General features: G+C 37.0%; 1 protein-coding gene across 3 annotated transcripts in view; it reads right to left on the reverse strand.

Annotated features, from left to right (window-relative positions):
• Positions 1–8640, reverse strand: part of LOC129767467 (uncharacterized) — an 83899-nt gene extending 75259 nt beyond the window's left edge. For all 3 annotated transcript variants that reach the window (XM_055768410.1, XM_055768409.1, XM_055768411.1), the window contains exon 1: positions 7818–8640. In XM_055768410.1, coding sequence (XP_055624385.1) covers positions 7818–7950 — 133 coding nt within the window. In that variant the 5' untranslated portion in view covers positions 7951–8640. The remainder of the gene's footprint in view (positions 1–7817) is intronic.
• Between the last annotated feature and the right edge of the window lie 10411 nt (positions 8641–19051).

Raw genomic sequence — 19051 nt, forward strand, 5'->3', positions numbered from 1 at the left:
CTAGCGTATAAGTATTGCATCTCCTCTGAGGAAAATTTTCATTAATCTCATCCATTCTTTCTTCGTAAGAACACCGACACCGTTGCTGGACGAGCTAGACGACGAGGGATAAAGTGCCTTTCTCAAGGCAATGGAGGTGGGAGAGTAGGAATGTTTTGAGAGGTGCATTTCTAGGAGCTATAAAATTGATATTCTTGTCCCTGGAAACTTGAATCATTTATCATTGAACATCTTTTCAGTAGCATTCCAGACAGGATCTTTTATATCATAAGTAAGAATGAAGGTTCTGATTTGTACTGTAAACGTACACGTATCGAAAGAATCATTATACGGCCATGTCTCATCATTTGGACAAGGTAAAAATAGTTTTCGTTGACACTATGAATTTTTATAATAGTATATGTTCCTGTCTATGGATACGTTTCAAAGAAGTTTATGAAAATCGATTCCTTCAGTTTGAAACCAACAGTACTCCCAAACCGTATCACCAACTGTATGGAAAATATTGTATAGGGTATCAAACATGAAATGTTAGCTATCTTTTGAACCCCTATGTGGTTCATTATATGATCTATGATGAAAAACGTACGGTTTTTACTAATCCATGCTTTTCTCAAACATTTGGAGTTACGTTGAATAACATTTGAAGACATGTGGGTAAAAACTCCTAAACATAACATGGGTAACTCGTAAACATATGTTTTTACCATAATGATGTATTTGGAAAAGTTGTTGAACATTATAAGCAAATTCATAAAATTTCATGAACACAACAACAAATATATTAAAAGAGCCTATCTTTATATATAAAATGGATTTCTGTCTGTCTGTCTTCTGATTGTTATGGATATGTAGGAGTTTTTGACGTTTCTATGATGTATAGACACTCCGCCCCCCTCTCTAGGGGGTTACTGCCATACAAATGAAGCGTAAGTTTCTGCATAACTCATGAACAAATTGAGCAAACGGAAACCAACTTGGCATATTTGCATAACTTGAGAACTAACTAAGCAAAATGAACCAAAATTTGTATATGGCGGTTTTGAGAAGCAATAAATGTTTCTAGGGTGGCTCAACACACCTACCCCCTCTGTAAGAGCAAGGGGGCTGCCATACAAATGAAACACAAACTTCTGCATAACTCGAAAACCAATCAAGCAGATGGAGCCGAATTTGGGATGTGAGGGTTTTTGGGTACGAGAAATGTACGACACCCCTCCCTCCTCTGAAATGGAGAGGGGGTCCCGTAAAAATAATACACAGATTCCAACCAGCATGACAATTGAAAATTTTCGGAAAACTGTGAAGGAAAATGGGAAAATTCGGAAAATTTAATTCGCGTATGTTCTACAATTACACAGTGACAAGCGTTGTTAGCCCATTTGATGTTTGCTCTAACGAAACTGATATTTGTTCGAAAGTGGAAATGGATTTTAATCTGATAAAACGCACTCCTATATCTTCTTCTATCTATACCAAAAAAAGGATCGTCGGATGTGTTGATAAGAGCAAAACTCGGGAAAGGAATTGTCCGATTTAGGGCTGTCTTCATCAACCGTTCTGAATCATATTTCGGACGCTTAAGGCATATGGTGCAGAAAACAGATCTAAACTTTATGCACAGGTATTATTTGGTTGATATTTTTAATAAATTAGTTCAGTATGCTTTTAAGCTTTCTACTTTGGTACCTATTTGATTGAAAACATTAAAAAAATCATCGAATAAAATGTTTTTCAAATGAAGCGAATAAAAATCAAACTTCGGACGCTGAATCAAATTTCGGAACGATTGAATTCAAATTTCGGACACATTATTTTGTAATTTTTGGGACGAAAATTACATTACACTTGATAATATTTTATAGTCAACTGCGAAACACTTACCAAGCATTCACAGTAAACTGTTAATGATGATGAGAAATGATGATTAAGCATTTCAAGATATTAGAACAAAGCGTCCGAAATATGATGTTGTCCGAAATATGATTCAGAACGGTATCATATTTTCTGTATCAAACATTTATTCCATGTAACGGAGAAACACGTTTTCGCAAGTAGTTGAAAAATCTTGAACGAGAATTGTGTCTGAAAATAATCTGATATTATAATGACGAGTTTTGGTAGAAGTACTATGAATTTCATTGTAAAAGGTAATTTTTAAGGGTAGATTAGAAGATCAATCGATGAACAGTTCTGCGATTGGACCCATGAACGTGCACTTAGTAAGACAAAGTGTGCCGAGTCAGCTAGTTTACTATAAAAAAAAAATAAAATTAGAAATATTGTTTTGAATATCTCAAGAATGGCTGCATTTAGAAGGATTTTTTTGTATTAAATCACATCAGGATCAAGAATTTGTGGCTAAAAATGATTGTTAACTTACAACATTTTGAAGTTTCGAAAATTCATAAAAAATCGATGTACCTCAAAGTTCGTCAAAAATAGCTTGACCATCTTGGACTCATTTTAAAAAAGACAATAAATTAGAAATGTTTTTTTTTTCAAATATCTCGAGAATGGCTGCATTTAGAAGGAGATTAAAGAGAGCTTTTTTATTTTAAATCGCATTAGGACTCATAACTTGTTCATGATTTGACTCTTCTGAGACACTTCTTCGGTACGACTCATAGTTTTTGAGATATAAAATATCAAAGATTTATCTTACTAAAATCGATACACCCTTTTCAAAATGACACTTGACACATTTGAGTCAAAGAATTCCAAATTGCTGTGTAAAACTCATTTTTTCTCCAACCCAAACGGAATACAAACTTTCATCCGAATCAAAAATACTAATGTTTTGTCATTTATCGATTTCACTAGATAATTCTGAGAGTGGATCTTACTATGGTGTATCGAGAAAAAATTTCAAAAAAAAACATCAAAAATTTGGTACTGAAAAAAAATGGAATTTAAAAAAAAATTGGGGACTCGATACTGCTTTAATTCGTGTTTGAAGGTGTTTCTACTAATATTTTGAGACCAAGTACTGGTCTAATTTATATTTAAATATGTTTAAATATGCGTGATTGTTTTTCAGAAAATTACGGTACGAAAATATCTAATAAATTTTTAATAATTTGTATTTCATTTTTGACGTTGGATTACGTCTTTCGGGAACATATTGGGGTACGAATTGAAAATCGAAAATGGAGCACATCGTGAAAATTGTCCAATTTCACACGCTTATTGCTCAGTCATTTCTTGATGGATTGATGAAATTTTTGCGTCAATCGATTTCGGCACTCCATAACTATTTTTTGTATTGAAGAAAATAATATATATTATGAAACTAACTATCGAACAATTGAAAAATCTCAACCCATATCCTAACGGAAACACCCACTCCTGATTGGTCGAAATTGACGACACATGCGGCGGGTCCCTAACAGAGAAATCAAAACAAAGCTGCCTGGGGGAAATCTACATTGCAAATACATGAAAGTGAGGAAACTTTTGTTCCCTCCGAAATGTGTTCCCTAACAGAGACATCAAAACCAAGCTGCCTGGGGGAAACCGGCATTGCAAATACGTGAAATTAGGGGGAGCTTTTGTTCCCACCGAAATACGTTCCCTAACAGAGACATCAAAACCAAGCTGCCTGGGGAAAATCGGCATTGCGAATACATGAAAGTAGGGGGAGCTTTTGTTCCAACCGAAATGTGCTCCCTAACAGAGTTATTAAAACCAAATCATTATCAAAGAGTTTAACGATGTAATTCTTCTAACATATCCAAAATCAATAGATAGCCTAACGGAATCCTACGTCAACTATTCGGTCGTGTCTCGGACACAACCCTAATGTGACTTTTTTTTATTTTCTAATAACATTTTTTTTAGAATCTATGATTTTGTTGTATTCGTGTATTCTTAAAAAAACTCATCTTTGATTTTTTGATATGTTATGTGAAAAACCTCAGCCTTCAATTAAAAAAAATATAAAAAATATAGCACCCTCTTGCCTAAAGTAATGTAAACACTAAAAAAAAAACAAATACAATCGACAATTACAAAAACAAAATCAATTGGCTTTAATTTGATATGTCGACCATCTGTATCGGTAAAGTAGTTCAAAAATTATGAACTTTTGAAAAAAAGTTCATGAATTTTTGGGAAAAAGAGGGAGAGGAGAAGATTGATTTTCCGTATCATCTAGGATGGAAATGGGCACCCTTAAGAAAAAAATAAAAAAACGGTTCAAATTTTTGCGAAAAGGAACAAAACAACCACTTTTCACGAGAATCTGCGAGCCACTATATCGGTTTGGAATGGAATGGCTGATAGGATACCAAATTAAAAAATTATGTTATTTTTCTGAATCCATATAGGGTTCATTATAGAAGCTATGGTAAAAAACGCCATTCTCAATAGCTTGGAAACAAAAATTGGAACAAATACTCTAAATGCATCCAATATGGTATACCGCAACAGTTCACAAAAAAATATCGAAATTCATTTTTTGGTATTTAAAAATCTTGGTTTTTTTAATTTTAAATATATAAAAACATAATTTTCATTTAGATGTACGTGTTTTTGATTTGTTATTTTTTCTGAATTTTAGAGCACTTGCGGTACTATTTTTAGGAATTTTTTAATGTTTTGAGACCCAATAAAAATTTTGAAATGTACGTGTGGTTTTTTATATTCGTGATTTTGTTTCACAATGTGCAAGGTGAAAACGCTAATTTCATTGTGTTTTGGATTTGTTTGTGTATTTAATTTTATAAGATTTAACATATCGACATCTGATCTATTTGTACAATTATCCAATTTAGTATTTGTTGGTGTTTTTCTGGTTTGCAATTTTTATCTTTTAATTGCGATACAATCCGTTTGCTAAGACACTCCTCAAAAAAAAGTTCTAATTGGTGAGGAAAGCAAACAGTTTGTTCAATATATGTACCTAATTTCCAGTCGAACGATTCCTCTCCTCAAAGGAGTGTCATTTTCGATGGGCAAAGTGATTTTTGACGTCCATTTGCTGACAATGTACATAAGATATGATATTTTACAGCAGTGTTCATTGCCTTGAGTACAAGTAAATGAGTACGAGTTTTACCAGTGCATACTTCGAATGTGCGCGCAGCATCACCTTGCGTCTCTGCTAAGGCGAATGATGTACCATTTGGTCTTGTTTCGTCTCGTAAGAGAAAAAAAACTACAAATATACGAGCTAATTAAGAAAAAAAGTCACAGAAGGGTTGTTTCCGAGACACGACCGCGTAGTTGACGTAGGATTCCGTTAGGCTATCTGTTGATTTTGGATATTTTTGAAAAATTACGTCGTTAAACTCTTTGATAATGATTTAGTGGCCCTGAAAAGGGCAATTTTGTTTGGTTGTTGAGTATTGTTTGTTCACTCCACCAGTGTTTACCGAGTGATGATGACAGAATTATGGTAAATAGTCGTTGGGTGGAGCGTATCAGATAGAAGATGCCGAAGTGGAATGAGATATGATGAAAACCGCCCTCTGTGACCCTAGACGAGATGCCTCCTGTGTTAGGTATGGAAGAATTAAAGAAAAAAAAATTACCAATGTAATAAAAGATAATTACCGATACCAAACACAATTATTAATTTTTCTCATCAATCAAAATATGTTCCTTTAATATAGGGAAAACATATTTGAAATGGAAAAGGTAACTCTGTTTTATAATTTTTACTTTCTGAGTGTTTATTAAATCCAATGCGAATTTAAATTGGACTAACAACGTCTAATACTATATGTAGAGCATATGGGAAATCACTTTTTCGAATATTTCTTCACTTTTCCAATTCGCCACATGAACTTTTCTTGGGTGAAAATGAACACAACAAAACAGATAGCTTAAACCACACGACCCGTTCTCAAGCGGGTACACACCTTGGTTTTCATTTATGAAAATTGAAATGAATCGTTTCATATATCGAGTCATTGTTAACACAACTGCTTCCATATACAATTTTACAACCAACCAAGCAACCAACATCAAAGTTTCAAATTTAAATTCTATTTACTAGAATTAATCGTATCACTCACCCTTCTTGCAATATAAGATGCCCCCGACTTGCATAAATTTGCGATGCCGATTTTCCTCGGACACCTTGGTTTTAATGTCTCTGTTAGGGAACACATTTCGGTGGGAACAAAAGCTCGCCCTACTTTCATGTATTTGTAATGACGATTTCCCCCAGGCAGCTTAGTTTTGATGTCTCTGTTAGGGAACCACCGCATGTGCCGTCAATTTAGACCAATTATAAGTGGATATTTCCGTTAGGATAGGGGTTGAGTTGTTTGATAGTTAGTTTCATGACATATATTATTTTATTCAATATAAAAAATTGTTATGGAGTGCCGAAATCGCTTGACGCAAAAATATCATCAATCCATCATGAAATGATTGAGCACTAAGCGTTTGAAATTGGACAATTTAGGAAAATCATACAAAATTAGAAAATAAAAAATATATTACATATTAAGGGTGTTACCAGTACAGGATGTAAAAAAAAGAAAAAGTACAAAATTTGAAAATATAAAAAAAAAAGTTTTTTCTGTACCGCGCAACACTTCTAAAACTCTGAAAAAATCACAAATATCTAGATCACATTTTAATACGAATTAAAACAGGACTGAAAATCTAAATAAACAAAAGATATCTTTTTGGTATTACAATATTTGATGAAATTTTTTTTGAAGATTTTCTCGATGCACCATAGAGCAATTGGTGCGTTTTGTGATATAAAGGTTTTTAGTATTAAATAAATTTTTTCAGTAAATTTTGTAACAGGTCATTTAAAATGTTATTTATCCTAAAAAGTTCAATAATTTTTCAACAACTATGTCGAAAATCATATTTTGATCAGACATATGAATTTTGAGCTACGATTTAAGGAAAGAAAGATCAATGATTTTGAATATACCCTTTTAAAAAATTAGTCGCAATTTAAATTGGTCATATGATAAGAAAATTGTGATCTAGGGTAGCTTCCATCATATGTATCGAGCTTGCAGAAAATCGAAAGTCGCATCATTTTTCAAATGTTTATCTCGAGGTTATTGAAAAGGTCAAGAAAATTCGTTTGGATAATTGCTTAATTTGTTCTTCCAATTAAGAACAAAATCTGGGAATGACCAACCCTTTTTTTTTTATTTGTTTACTGATTAGCTCGATACCATAAAATAAATTCCGGCATGTTTTAAAGGGTGAGATTCAAAGGGGTTTAAAAATTTATCTGCGAACATTAGAACTTACTGTAATATTACAGAGTCACTACAAAAAACCTGTTTTGGCACTTTTTTGGAATTGATGCAAAAAAAATGGTTTTTTTTTCGTCGACGTAACAAATTATTCTTGTACAGAATTCATAAGAGTTTTCAAATCTGCCTTTCGATTGTGTGATCATTTCAAAGTTTTTCAAATTTTAATGGCGGTGTGAATTTTCTCTTATACTTTCATTTGACAAAAATTAGGCTGCATAGAGAAGTATATATCTTTATTGCCAAGACAAATGAGATAATCTCTTGATTGCAATAAATTCAATAACGATTATTACCCAGAGCACACTCGCTTAAAAATCAAACATTTGCAATCGATCCGCCATCAAAAATGAATCACGTTAATCCGCTCAAAAGAAGCCCTTTTTTCACGTAGCAAATATTTAACCATCAAACATCGCTGAATGTAAACAACGCCTTTCGTGTTATTTGCGTCAAACAGAGCACATCGCTGTCGGCAACTCACATAATTGAACAGCCGTTCGAAACGCCAGGAGAGACACCTGTGCAGAACAAACACATCCTCGAAGCAGTGTCGAGAATGAAAAAAAAAAGAATTACCTCTATTTTCAAACAGATGTGGATCACTGCTATATCCTGCCACTTTCCGACCGGTCAATCCGAATGCCAACAGCCCGGTCAGCATCATCAGCAGCAGGTAACAAAAATTGCACTTCATTATTCCTGTTTGCATTCCACATCAATCTCATCACATGTTCAACCAACACACCGACACATGCCTTAGTGCACCGCTGGGATCCTTCTGGATTTCTTCTTCCACGCTGACCATTTGAAATTCCCAGAAACAGAACGATGCATCACACTTATTGCGCCACACCAGAGATATATGCAAACATCCGCCTCCTGCAAATCCCGGAGTCTGGGAATTTATATCCTCAACACCGGCCCGACGAAAATCAACTCATACGTGCCGGACTCTTTCACTCTCAATTAATCCAATTAGGATGTCACCTTTTCAGTCCCACTCAGTTCACTTTTTTCCCCTTCGAACAAAACATCATCCCGTACTGCTGCATCCGTTTCAATTTCATTCCCGGAGAAGAACCGTTGGCACTCACTCCCGAGGGAAGATTCACCGTCGAGCGTTCAAAATATTTCCGTCTTATTTGGTCCGCTCGTTACACTGATTTATTCACTGCGCTTCCGGAGCTCGCTTTCGGTAAACAGATTAATCTCCTCGCAATCTTCATCGCACGGTGCACCTCCTAATGGGAACCTCCCGGACTCCGGTTCGACTAATCTACACTGATTTCACGGAGCAACTGAACTGCAATAATTCAAAACATTGGCGAAGCTTTTCGCGAAAATAAAAATCCAACCAGCAGCAGCTCATCAATCGCTTGAATCTAATGACAACCACTGTGTGTTGTTACTGCTACTACCACTAAGAATAAGCTGAAAAACACCAAGTCACCTGTGTTCAACGCCTAATTTCACCTGTTTTCTGAATGGAGAATTCCCCCTCTGTGCGCGGGTGGATAGGGTGAATGGGGACGCGAGTTTGTTTGTGTTGTTTAATTCTATTGTTGTTGTCATGGCAGCATGGCAGTATAAACACCACACTGGGTGCATACCGGTTCTATGGCAATACCGACAATACAATAATATGTGAGGAAACTCATTTCCAGTTAGTTGCTGGTGGAGAAAAGTTTTGGAATCTGCTTGTGTAAATTATCATGCTTCGTAAAGGAATTGTACAGCCTTGAACAGATGTACGAGAGGAACCATGCCAATTTTCTTATTCAATTAATTATTCCAAGTCCTGCTAAAATATTCGGACTTACATACAGATTTTGATGAATTATTGTTTAATAATTCATCAAAGTTTGATATGTAAATACATGTGTAAATACAACAAACTTTGATAAATTATTAAACAATAACTATTTGTACTACAGTTAAATATTATGCATTCAAAGTAGTGAAAATATGTCTCCTACCAAACGGTTCACAGCTTTCAAAACTATTCGCAATATTTGTCAAGATATTACAAATAGTAAATCCCTCCGTTTGACCCAATCTCACCCCCATCGACGGTATTAATAAATTGTTGTTTTTATTTAAATATAGAGCATTCGAAAGTATACACTATTCGTATTTTACAATTCAAGTTTAAAATTTTATATCTAGCATGTGGCCAGCAAAATGACTTTCAATAGCCACAAATTTGTTTAACTTCGAAACATTTTCTATTAACGTACTGGACGAAGAATTATTATGTTATTATGAATTATGTTGAAGAAATACCGCTTTGTCACGCCTTTTTCAGAGGCGAATGAACTGAAAAGTTTAAAGCCTCTTTAATCCAACATCATCATCATCATCATCTTTTATACAGAGATCTTCATTGGAATTATTTTTTAAATATTATTCGGAATTTTAGCCAGCGATAAAAATGTTGTTCGGAATTTGAGACAAATGTTCTTGAACATATTTTTAGTTTTTTACCATGAATATGTACTTATGAATCAATTTTATTGTAGTCAACTGGAAAAAAAGGCTCTATTGTATCCAAAAATCAAATTAATTTCGCGAAACAGTGCCATTTTGAATAATGAGGCACTGTTTAACGACCAACAAAGCTTAAGTGTTCGGAATTTGAGACAAACGGTATATATTAGAGATGGGCAAAACAGTTCACTTTGAAGAACGGCACACTCACTAACCGTTCATCTAAGTGAATCAGTTCTTTTGAACCGTTCTTTCGCTCTTTCGTTCAGCGATATTAAGAACAACATAGAATGTTGGCTGGAACCCAACATCAATAAACAGCTATTATTTGATATCGTTGGATTGGATAGTGTACGTATGGGATTTATATTTTTGAAATTTAGTGGGGAAAGATAACCTGCTTCATTAAAAGTCGCAAACTGTATATGAAAATATGTTTATCGGTCGACAAAAATTATGTAATAGTTTGATGCGCACATAATATGTGCAATTTTTCATATTTCATACTTCATTTTTACACACAGGTTCCATGTAAGATCATATTTCATAATGTTCATTCAGGGAAAAAAATCAGCAGCGATTTTCACTAACAATCAATCATATAAACAATCACGATAACATGTACACGCAATAGGTCAAACAATGAATTGAAAGCAACGAAAAAACTTTTTTCTCAACATGCCCTCACTATAAAATTTTATGTTTACCTAATCCATGAATCGCCCCAGCTTCCCCCAGATTTTTTCTGATAACCAGAAAGTATATGATATGTATATGAAGTTTTGCTTTTAAAACTACAAAAATCTAATTTAATTTTTAACCCAAAATTGAGAATACATTAACAAAATAAACCCAGCGTTACATGCATTTTGCTCATAAATGACAAATCGTTTTATTTTCCTTACAAGCGTTCTCGTTATATTTATCCATTCCGCCCAGAGCAAATCAGTTCAGCTGCACTCGTTCGTTCGCAAACAATTTGCCCGCAAACACGTCGTACTCAAACAGTTCGTTCCCAAACAGTTCACTCTCAATCAGTTCTTTCCCATACAGTTCACTCGCAAACAGTTCGTTCACAAACAGTTCACTCTCCAACAGTTCACTCTCAAACAGTTCACTCTCAAACAGTTCACTCGCAAACCGTTCTTACGGAATCAGTTCGTTCATAAACCGTTCGCTCGCAATCTCTCGCAATCAGTTCGTGGGGAGAACTATCGTTCCTTGAAAAAGAACGACCGCTCGTTCACTCTTTTCGGCGAACTAGTTCGTTCGTACCGTTCGTGAACGGTTTGCCCATCTCTAGTATATATTGATTTCAGAAAAGCATTTGATAGAGTTGATATTCCTCTACTGCTTTTTGACCTATCTAAGGTAGGGTTCAGCGAGACAGCCAATAGAACACAGGGAGTAAGATTTGAAGCTAACTTGTCATCACAAGGTTTACACTTTGGACCATTACTTTTTATTTTATTTATTAACGACGTTGAGCACCTTCTAAATCTCCTGAATGTTAATGGTCGTCGAGTATGCAGACAACATGACAATTTTTCCTTGAAATACGTGAAACATTTTTTACTTACAATGATCCTACATCTCACAAAGAGATTGGACCTTATTCACAACATTGTTCCGTCAATACATCCGCTGCAGTTCGATGCGAACACCAACTTTGGAGGACTGCTGTTCGACAAACTGGCAACATGCCCTGCCCATCGCACTCGTCCAGTCTTGGAGACTTTCTGGATGCAGGACTCGCCATAGAGTTGCACCAGTTCGTGGTTCATTCTCCTTCTCCACACTCCGTTTCTCTATACGCCGCTGTAGTATTCTGTTATTGGGAGCTTTGCTACAATCATCCCGTTCTCGACGATGGTTGAAATCCAAGAGCCCGTCTCGTGTATTCACACACTTTTCGATACCGTTTGTTTACGCGGTGTGCTACACGCACACATTTATGGTCACGCTATTCGCTCCAGGCGAGTTCCGTATATGAATGTCATTGGCTATAGATGGATTCTGTAATCAAACACTGAATCAAATAACCAGTGATATTTCCAGGACTCTACATCCTTCTTCTTCTCCAAAAAAAAACAATCAAGTGATTTCAAACAAACCAACAAAAATACATCAATATCCACAAAATTTATTTTAGTGAGGAACAGAACTAGAAGGAGGATCTGGAAGTCATTGCAGGTATTGTCAGAAGAGGTTTTTTTTCTCAAGGACCTTTCAAGTGCTTGTACCTTATCATCTGCTTTTTCTCGCTCTTTTTTCGCTTCTTTTCTATTCTATTCCCTTGTGTTCCTGGTAATAATTGTTGTTGTTCAAGATTTATATTGAGTTTGGATCTTCATCGTTACGTTCTATTAGAGCGACTAGAGCGTTAATTTGTAGCCAATATGAAAAAAATGTGAATCAACCTGATACTCTTACCCTCGCAATAACCTTGTCATCATTGAACACAGAGCCGTTGTCGTTCTCAAATCTGTACTGAAAACTTTTTCTAGTGTTTCATTTGTTCTATTAGTGTCTGAATTCATCATTTCAATTATTTTTCAAAATCGACTGAAATAGTGAGCTATCAGTAGAAATTTCGAACACTCCTTGGCAGAAAACAACACTTTTGATCTCCTGTCACACTCATTACGGCGTCTCTTTACATATAGAAGCTCTGGTGGTATTGTTTGCTGAGAGCAGCACATTTCTGCACTGTGTCGGCCATATAGAGCCACCACATTTTCTCTTTGAAGTTCATCACTGTTGCCACTTTTGGAAGACCTCTTTGACTAATGTTTAACGCTCTTTGTCCCCGCTTAGTCGGAGAACAACTTTATAGTTCCTCATCACTATACCGTCAACTTCTTCATGCTTTTTTTTCGATAGCACGGTAACGACTTAAATCAGATTGCCAATCTCGAATCTTCAAACATTTCCTGACTGATAACAAGGTTTCATCAGTAGCTGTTGTTTCTCTTCTCTCCTTAATGGTAAGAGCAAAAGATTTACCCTCTTTGGCAAATAGAAAGTATTATGTATGCTCATTGAATGGTTTATCAAAGTTTGTTACGGAAGAGTATATCGAATATCGATCCTGCAATAAGTCTTATCTCGAAGGTATACGAAGTGAAGTGAAGTGTTCAATCCCGAGCTCTTGGGCATGACTCGATGTTTCGCATCCCTAACTGAACTCAAACGTCCGATGCTACTCTTTCCCTCAATGCTACTCTAGTCCTAAAAATGCGTTTACTTCTATTTTTTAATATTTTCAGCCTTAACATTTTTACCAGATTCCATTTTATGCTGACATTCGTCCAGATTTTAATTCGACCATTTTGTATTTGCATAGGATTCGCTTTTTCTCTCTTAGCACTACGATTCCCATTGGACTCGCTTTTACTCTCAGCTCTACGACTCGCTATTTATCTTTTAGTGATGCGATTTCCATCGCACTAGTTCTTTCTTTCAGCGCTACGATTTGCATTGGACTCGCTTGTTTCGCTCAGCGTTCAATTTGCATTGGACTCCCTTTCCTTCGACGCCCAATTCCTTGCATTTTGAATACGGATTTGTCCGTCCTCGCTTCCAGCTTGGGCGCTTTGAATTTCTTCTAGCCTCATCTTAAACATAGCGCTACGGATTTTTGCGGACTCGTTTTTTATTTCGGCGCTTCGGATTCCTCCGGCCTCGCCCTGAACATAGCTCTACGGATTCCTCCGGACTCACTTTTTACATCGGCGGACTCGCTTTTTACTTCTGTGCTTCGGATTCCACCGGCCTCGCCCTAAACACAGCGCTACGGATTTCTCCGGACTCGCTTTTTACTTCGGCGCTTCGGATTCCACCGACCTCGCCCTAAACACAGCGCTACGGATTTCTCCGGACTCGCTTTTTACTCCGGCGCTACGGATTTCTCCGGACGCGCTTTTCACTTTGGCGCTTCGGATTTCTCCGGCCTCGCCCTTAACACAGCGCTACGGATTCCTCCGGACTCGCTTTTCACTTTGGCGTTTCGAATTTACCCGGCCTCGCCCTCAACACAGCGCTACGGATTTCTCCGGACTCGCTTTTTAAATTCGGCACTTCGGATTTCTCCGGCCTCGCCCTGCATACTGCGTTGCACTTATTTCCGTTCCCATGTCACCTCCAATAAATGGATCACTTTCGCGCCACGATTATCAACCAACCAGCACGAAATCTTCAAGTTGGATAGAAAAAAAAAGTTTTCTTTTCAATTTCAACAACTCACCATGATCCTACCGACTGCGCCAAATTGTAGTATTCTGTTATTGGGAGCTTTGCTACAATCATCCCGTTCTCGACGATGGTTGAAATCCAAGAGCCCGTCTCGTGTATTCGCACACTTTTCGATACCGTTTGTTTACGCGGTGTGCTACACGCACACATTTATGGTCACGCAATTCGCTCCAGGCGAGTTCCGTATATGAATGTCCTTGGCTATAGATGGATTCTGTAATCAAACACTGAATCAAATAACCAGTGATATTTCCAGGACTCTACAGCCGCCAGATTTGTATATAGTACATTTCGTACGGGGTCGAAGTTGGTTGGGCCTAAGAGATTCATGGAGCCAATAATAGGCACGACTTCCGTTAGCTATGCTGCCGTTCTACGCATAGTTGTCCCATGTTACTTTTTGACAGTTTTCACTTTTCTTCATAAAACGATATTTTTATGCCTAATCCTCTGGAAAAACACAAAAATGTTAATGATTTTAAAAAAACAACATCAAGCTCAATTGTCCCATGTTAATATTCTAGGCATAAGCGATAATGGTGGTAGATGTATTTTTTGTAGATCCATATTTAATGAATCGGTTCAAGTACATGAATTTTATGTCACACTTTCAGCAGGACTAATGTACTCATTTCTGGTTTGGAAGAACGAACTAATTCTCGAACAAATAAAAAAAAGTTTAACAGAACACGTGGGCGACAGCTTGTTAGCGAATGCCTAATAAAAATGTGATTTATATTCAGCAAAGGTGTTGCAAATCGCTCCCTTCTTCATAAAACGATGTTTTTTATGCATAATCTTTCGGGAAAAAAAACACAAAAAAAACTTATTGTTTGTCCCCAGTATTTCAAAAAACAAAATCAAGTTGAATTGTCCCATGTTGATATTCTAGGCATAGCTGTCCCACCATGAAATAAAAGCCCATAATCAAGCTTGATTGATCTACGTGAGGGGATTTTTTCACATTTCATTAAACAATAGTTTTCTGCTTATAAAAAACACAGCGTATTGCTAAACTGAAATGCTTAAAGCTTCTGGTAGACAAATATGTTAGAAAACTTTGATTCCGCTATTCTCAGTTGCTGATTTTGGAACATGTGTCTTCGAATTTCACGGCTGTTTCTGTTGTCGATTGTTATCAACGAGCCAAGGTAGACGAACTCTTCTACCATCTCGAGCTCGTTGCCGTCGATCACAACACCACTGCCAAAAAGGGTTCTGTTACAATCAGCACCTCCTGCTAACATGTACTTAGTCTTAGACTTGGACATTAATCCCAAACCCAATCAGCCCTGTCTCGTGTTTCAGTTGGGTATACAAGTCCGCTGCCGAGTATTCTCCGATTATGTCCACATCATCGGCGAAATAGATGAATTAACTAGACTTGTTAAAAATCATGCACCGCATGTTGAAGACTGCTCTCAGCATAATATCTTCCAGCGCCACGTTAAAGAACAGACAGGAGAGTCTGTCGTCTTGTTGAAGTTGTTGAAGACAGCTCACCTGGAATCCTCACACTGCTCTGCACACCGTTCATCGTTCCCTGAATTAGTCTTGGCAGCTTTCGAAGAAAATCGTGTTCGTCCATGATTTTCCATAGCTTTCGTTGGTCTATTGTACCATATGTGGCTTTGAAGTTGACGAAAATGCTGCGCGTAGGAACTTAATACTCGCGGCACTTTTGGAGGACCTGCAGTGTAAAAATCTGGTCCATCGTCGAGCAACCGGGCATGGATCCGGCCTGATAACTTCCCACAATCAAGCTTCTCATCAATTTTATAGATTTCCTTCCACTCCCCCGGTAGTTTTTCAACTGCGGCCTTGATAAACCCTTTGGGGTTGTAAATATCATTCATATTTTAAAGCAAACATTAACCGGACTAGCGTTATGTTGTGTTGATATGTACACAGCATCATAAAAACATTACACTCGTTCTCGTTAGCAAAACTGATTCAATGAGATTGTTTATTGTCAGATAAAAAATAATAGCCAAACATAACGTGACTCTATCATGTGTACATGCGACGAAAAGAGAAACATCACATCGCGAAGCCGAGAGCGCGTCGATTAAGAGAACAATGCGAAACCGAGAGCACGACGATTGAAAAACCAACAATCAAAGAGAATTCTCACCAATAAACGCGGGCAGGAAAATCACTTTCTCATTTTTATTTTCATTTTTTCTTCATGGAATTTTACAAACTTCGAAGAATAAACAATAATTTGTAATTTAACGTTGACACACATGAACGACTACGATTTCTACAACTACAAAAGCGGTGTAAGGAAGAATACATTACCTTACAAGAAGCTATCATGAACGAAACCGACACAGTCTTTGCTATTTCCAGGCCAAAACGCAATGCATTGTCATAACATTACGTGTGTCACACCTATTGATAGATGTATTCGGTTGAATGAAAGAAGCGAGGATTACCTCATACACACATTTTCATTTTGATTAGTCAACTAAATCGGCCCTGTGGAAAACAACAGTGTAATTTCCTCAGAAATTCCAGATCTATCTACTGATCAACTACTCACCTGTATTTTTGAAAACCGATCGTGTCAGAATAACCCAGACGAATTGCAATTTTACATTCTATGATCCATTCGATTCAAGTCAAATCGAGTTGTACGAATCTAACGAAAAAACCTTGCCACGCAATTCGACACAGATATCACTGAGCTCCGTGTTCCTTTTTTGTGAAGAAAAAATGGTAATGGCCATTTAGGCCAGAATAAACACGTTCTTGAAACAAAAAATTGGAATGGCAATTAGCTCTATATATCAAATATGTGTGCTCATACTTGATGTATGGAGCTAGTTTCAGATAATGTCCGATTCTACTGATGTGCGAAACATCATACTCCGTTCACAATAAAAATAGTTGGTAGGGTAACACGGGGTGAGTTGGTCATATGGGGTGATTTGGACCATCCCTTTATCTCAAAAAGTACGGCTCAACTTGGATTTTGACGTAGGACTACGTCTTTCATTTCTATACCGGGGTGTAAAATCAAAGTTTCGAAAACGAAAGCGTTACGCCGGAGACCGAGATTTTGAGCGTTGATAGCTCCTAAACAACTGAACGAAATGGTATGATAAACACTTCATTCGAAAGATAAAATGTCTACGCGTTCTATACTTGTTACTTTTTGATCCAAAAACTTGTTTCAATAGTCTTAAAATTGATTTAAAAACAGGCTATTGAAATCACCAATCGGTATATAAGCGAGCGCCACTCGGAAATCCACTCAGTTCTAATTGAACAGCGATTGGAGCATGTTGTCGCTGTTGTGGTGAAGCTCTTCGTTTATCATGAAAGCGCGGATGAACGGTGTCACCAAGAGCCTGTTTGTGCACCTTAGGCCAGAAGGGAATCCATCAGGAGGAGAGTGATGCCACAAACGGTCCCCCGGGAAGATCTCGAAGCAGCCGCTACACACACACACACATACACATACACGCGCGGAATTCTTTCCGTTTCGATGCCATTCAACATCGAGAAAGATCTGGAAAATAATCTGCCAGTTCCTCTGGGAATTTAAAAATACATTCATGTGAAAGAGTTTTTTTGAATGTTTTCTATCCATGTAACACTGTGACCAAATACATTTGGTTTTGTGATTTTCAATCAATCGCAATTAACAGGATAGCTTCTGAAGATTATTCTTCCCCATCAGTAGGATATTTCCGTATCCAATATTGTATGCGCCCGCAATCGATTATTGCTCAGTCGCCGAAAGTTCCGAGCTCAGAGAGTTCATTCCCCTCTAGTTTGCCTTCCAAATTGCCATCGTAAACCACGCCTTCTCTCGATTCAATCACACACAAAAAGCATACTTAAGCGATATTCTGGTGGTGAGACGCATTCATTTTTCGTGAGGACATCGACAAGACAACATCGTTGCTGAGGGTGTTTGTTTGAAACAGTGAGGGAGACCAGAGAAGCCGATCCTTCAGGAGAAGAGAAGGTGACCATCGAAGTAGCCGCTACATACACACATACACGCACGGAATTCTTTCCGTTTGGATGCCATTCAGCATCGAGAAAGATCCGGAAAATAATCTGCCAGTTCCTCTGGGAATTTAAAAATACATTCATGTGAAAGAGTTTATTTGAATGTTTTCTATCCATGTAACACTGTGACCAAATATGTCTCAATCAAGTGCTATTAACAGATGGTTATCGAGTTAGCATTAACCAGCTTCCAGTATCGAGGAAAATGTGGAAATATCTAATCGTTACTGAAAATAATCTGCCGTTCCTCTGGGAATTTAAAATTACATTCATGTGAAAAAGTTTATTTGAATGTTTTCTATCCATGTAACACTGTGACCAAATACATTTGGTTTTGTGATTTTCAATCAATCGCAATTAACAGGATAGCTTCTGAAGATTATTCTTCCCCATCAGTAGGATATTTCCGTATCCAATATTGGATGCATAAAACCTTGTGCCTCCAACGTAACGCTCTCGTTTTCGAAGTCCCCCAAATATTCATTCATTCAGAATGAATTTAGATTCAACTTCAAACAAATGATCTCTAAATCAACGATAGTCCTACGTCACCCTTGCGGTTATACCATAGATATAACCCACTTCCTGTTTTTTAGAATGTCATCTTCTTTTATTAATGAATCGTATGTAACTAACGTAAAAAAACTTTGGTGAAATTCGACAGGTGGACAGGTGGTAGCATGAACACAGCAAGCTCTTTGATTGTCAAAAAATGTGAATTTTCCGATCGTGGTTTTAAGGTTTTTTTTTGTTGGAAGAAGGGGGAGCTTGAAAGAGCAACGCAGGCCATCAAGAACGGATTTTCTTCGACCAAACATCGAAAGTGTTTGAAAATGCTCGAACAACAGTGAAAAAATCCATGCAGAATTCAAGATGGTCTCAATCCAATTTGTCTGGTCTGAAATCTGGCCAAGACACCTGGTATCGATCCCAAAACACTGTTACTGGTTATAACATTATTCCAGAATACTTTACATAAACATAAGTATGTTTTTTTCGATGTAACACACACTGGACCAAATCACCCCACAGATTTTCCAAAT

This window comes from Toxorhynchites rutilus, chromosome 2 (assembly GCF_029784135.1).
Source record: "Toxorhynchites rutilus septentrionalis strain SRP chromosome 2, ASM2978413v1, whole genome shotgun sequence".
NCBI classification, from domain to species: Eukaryota; Metazoa; Arthropoda; class Insecta; order Diptera; family Culicidae; genus Toxorhynchites; species Toxorhynchites rutilus.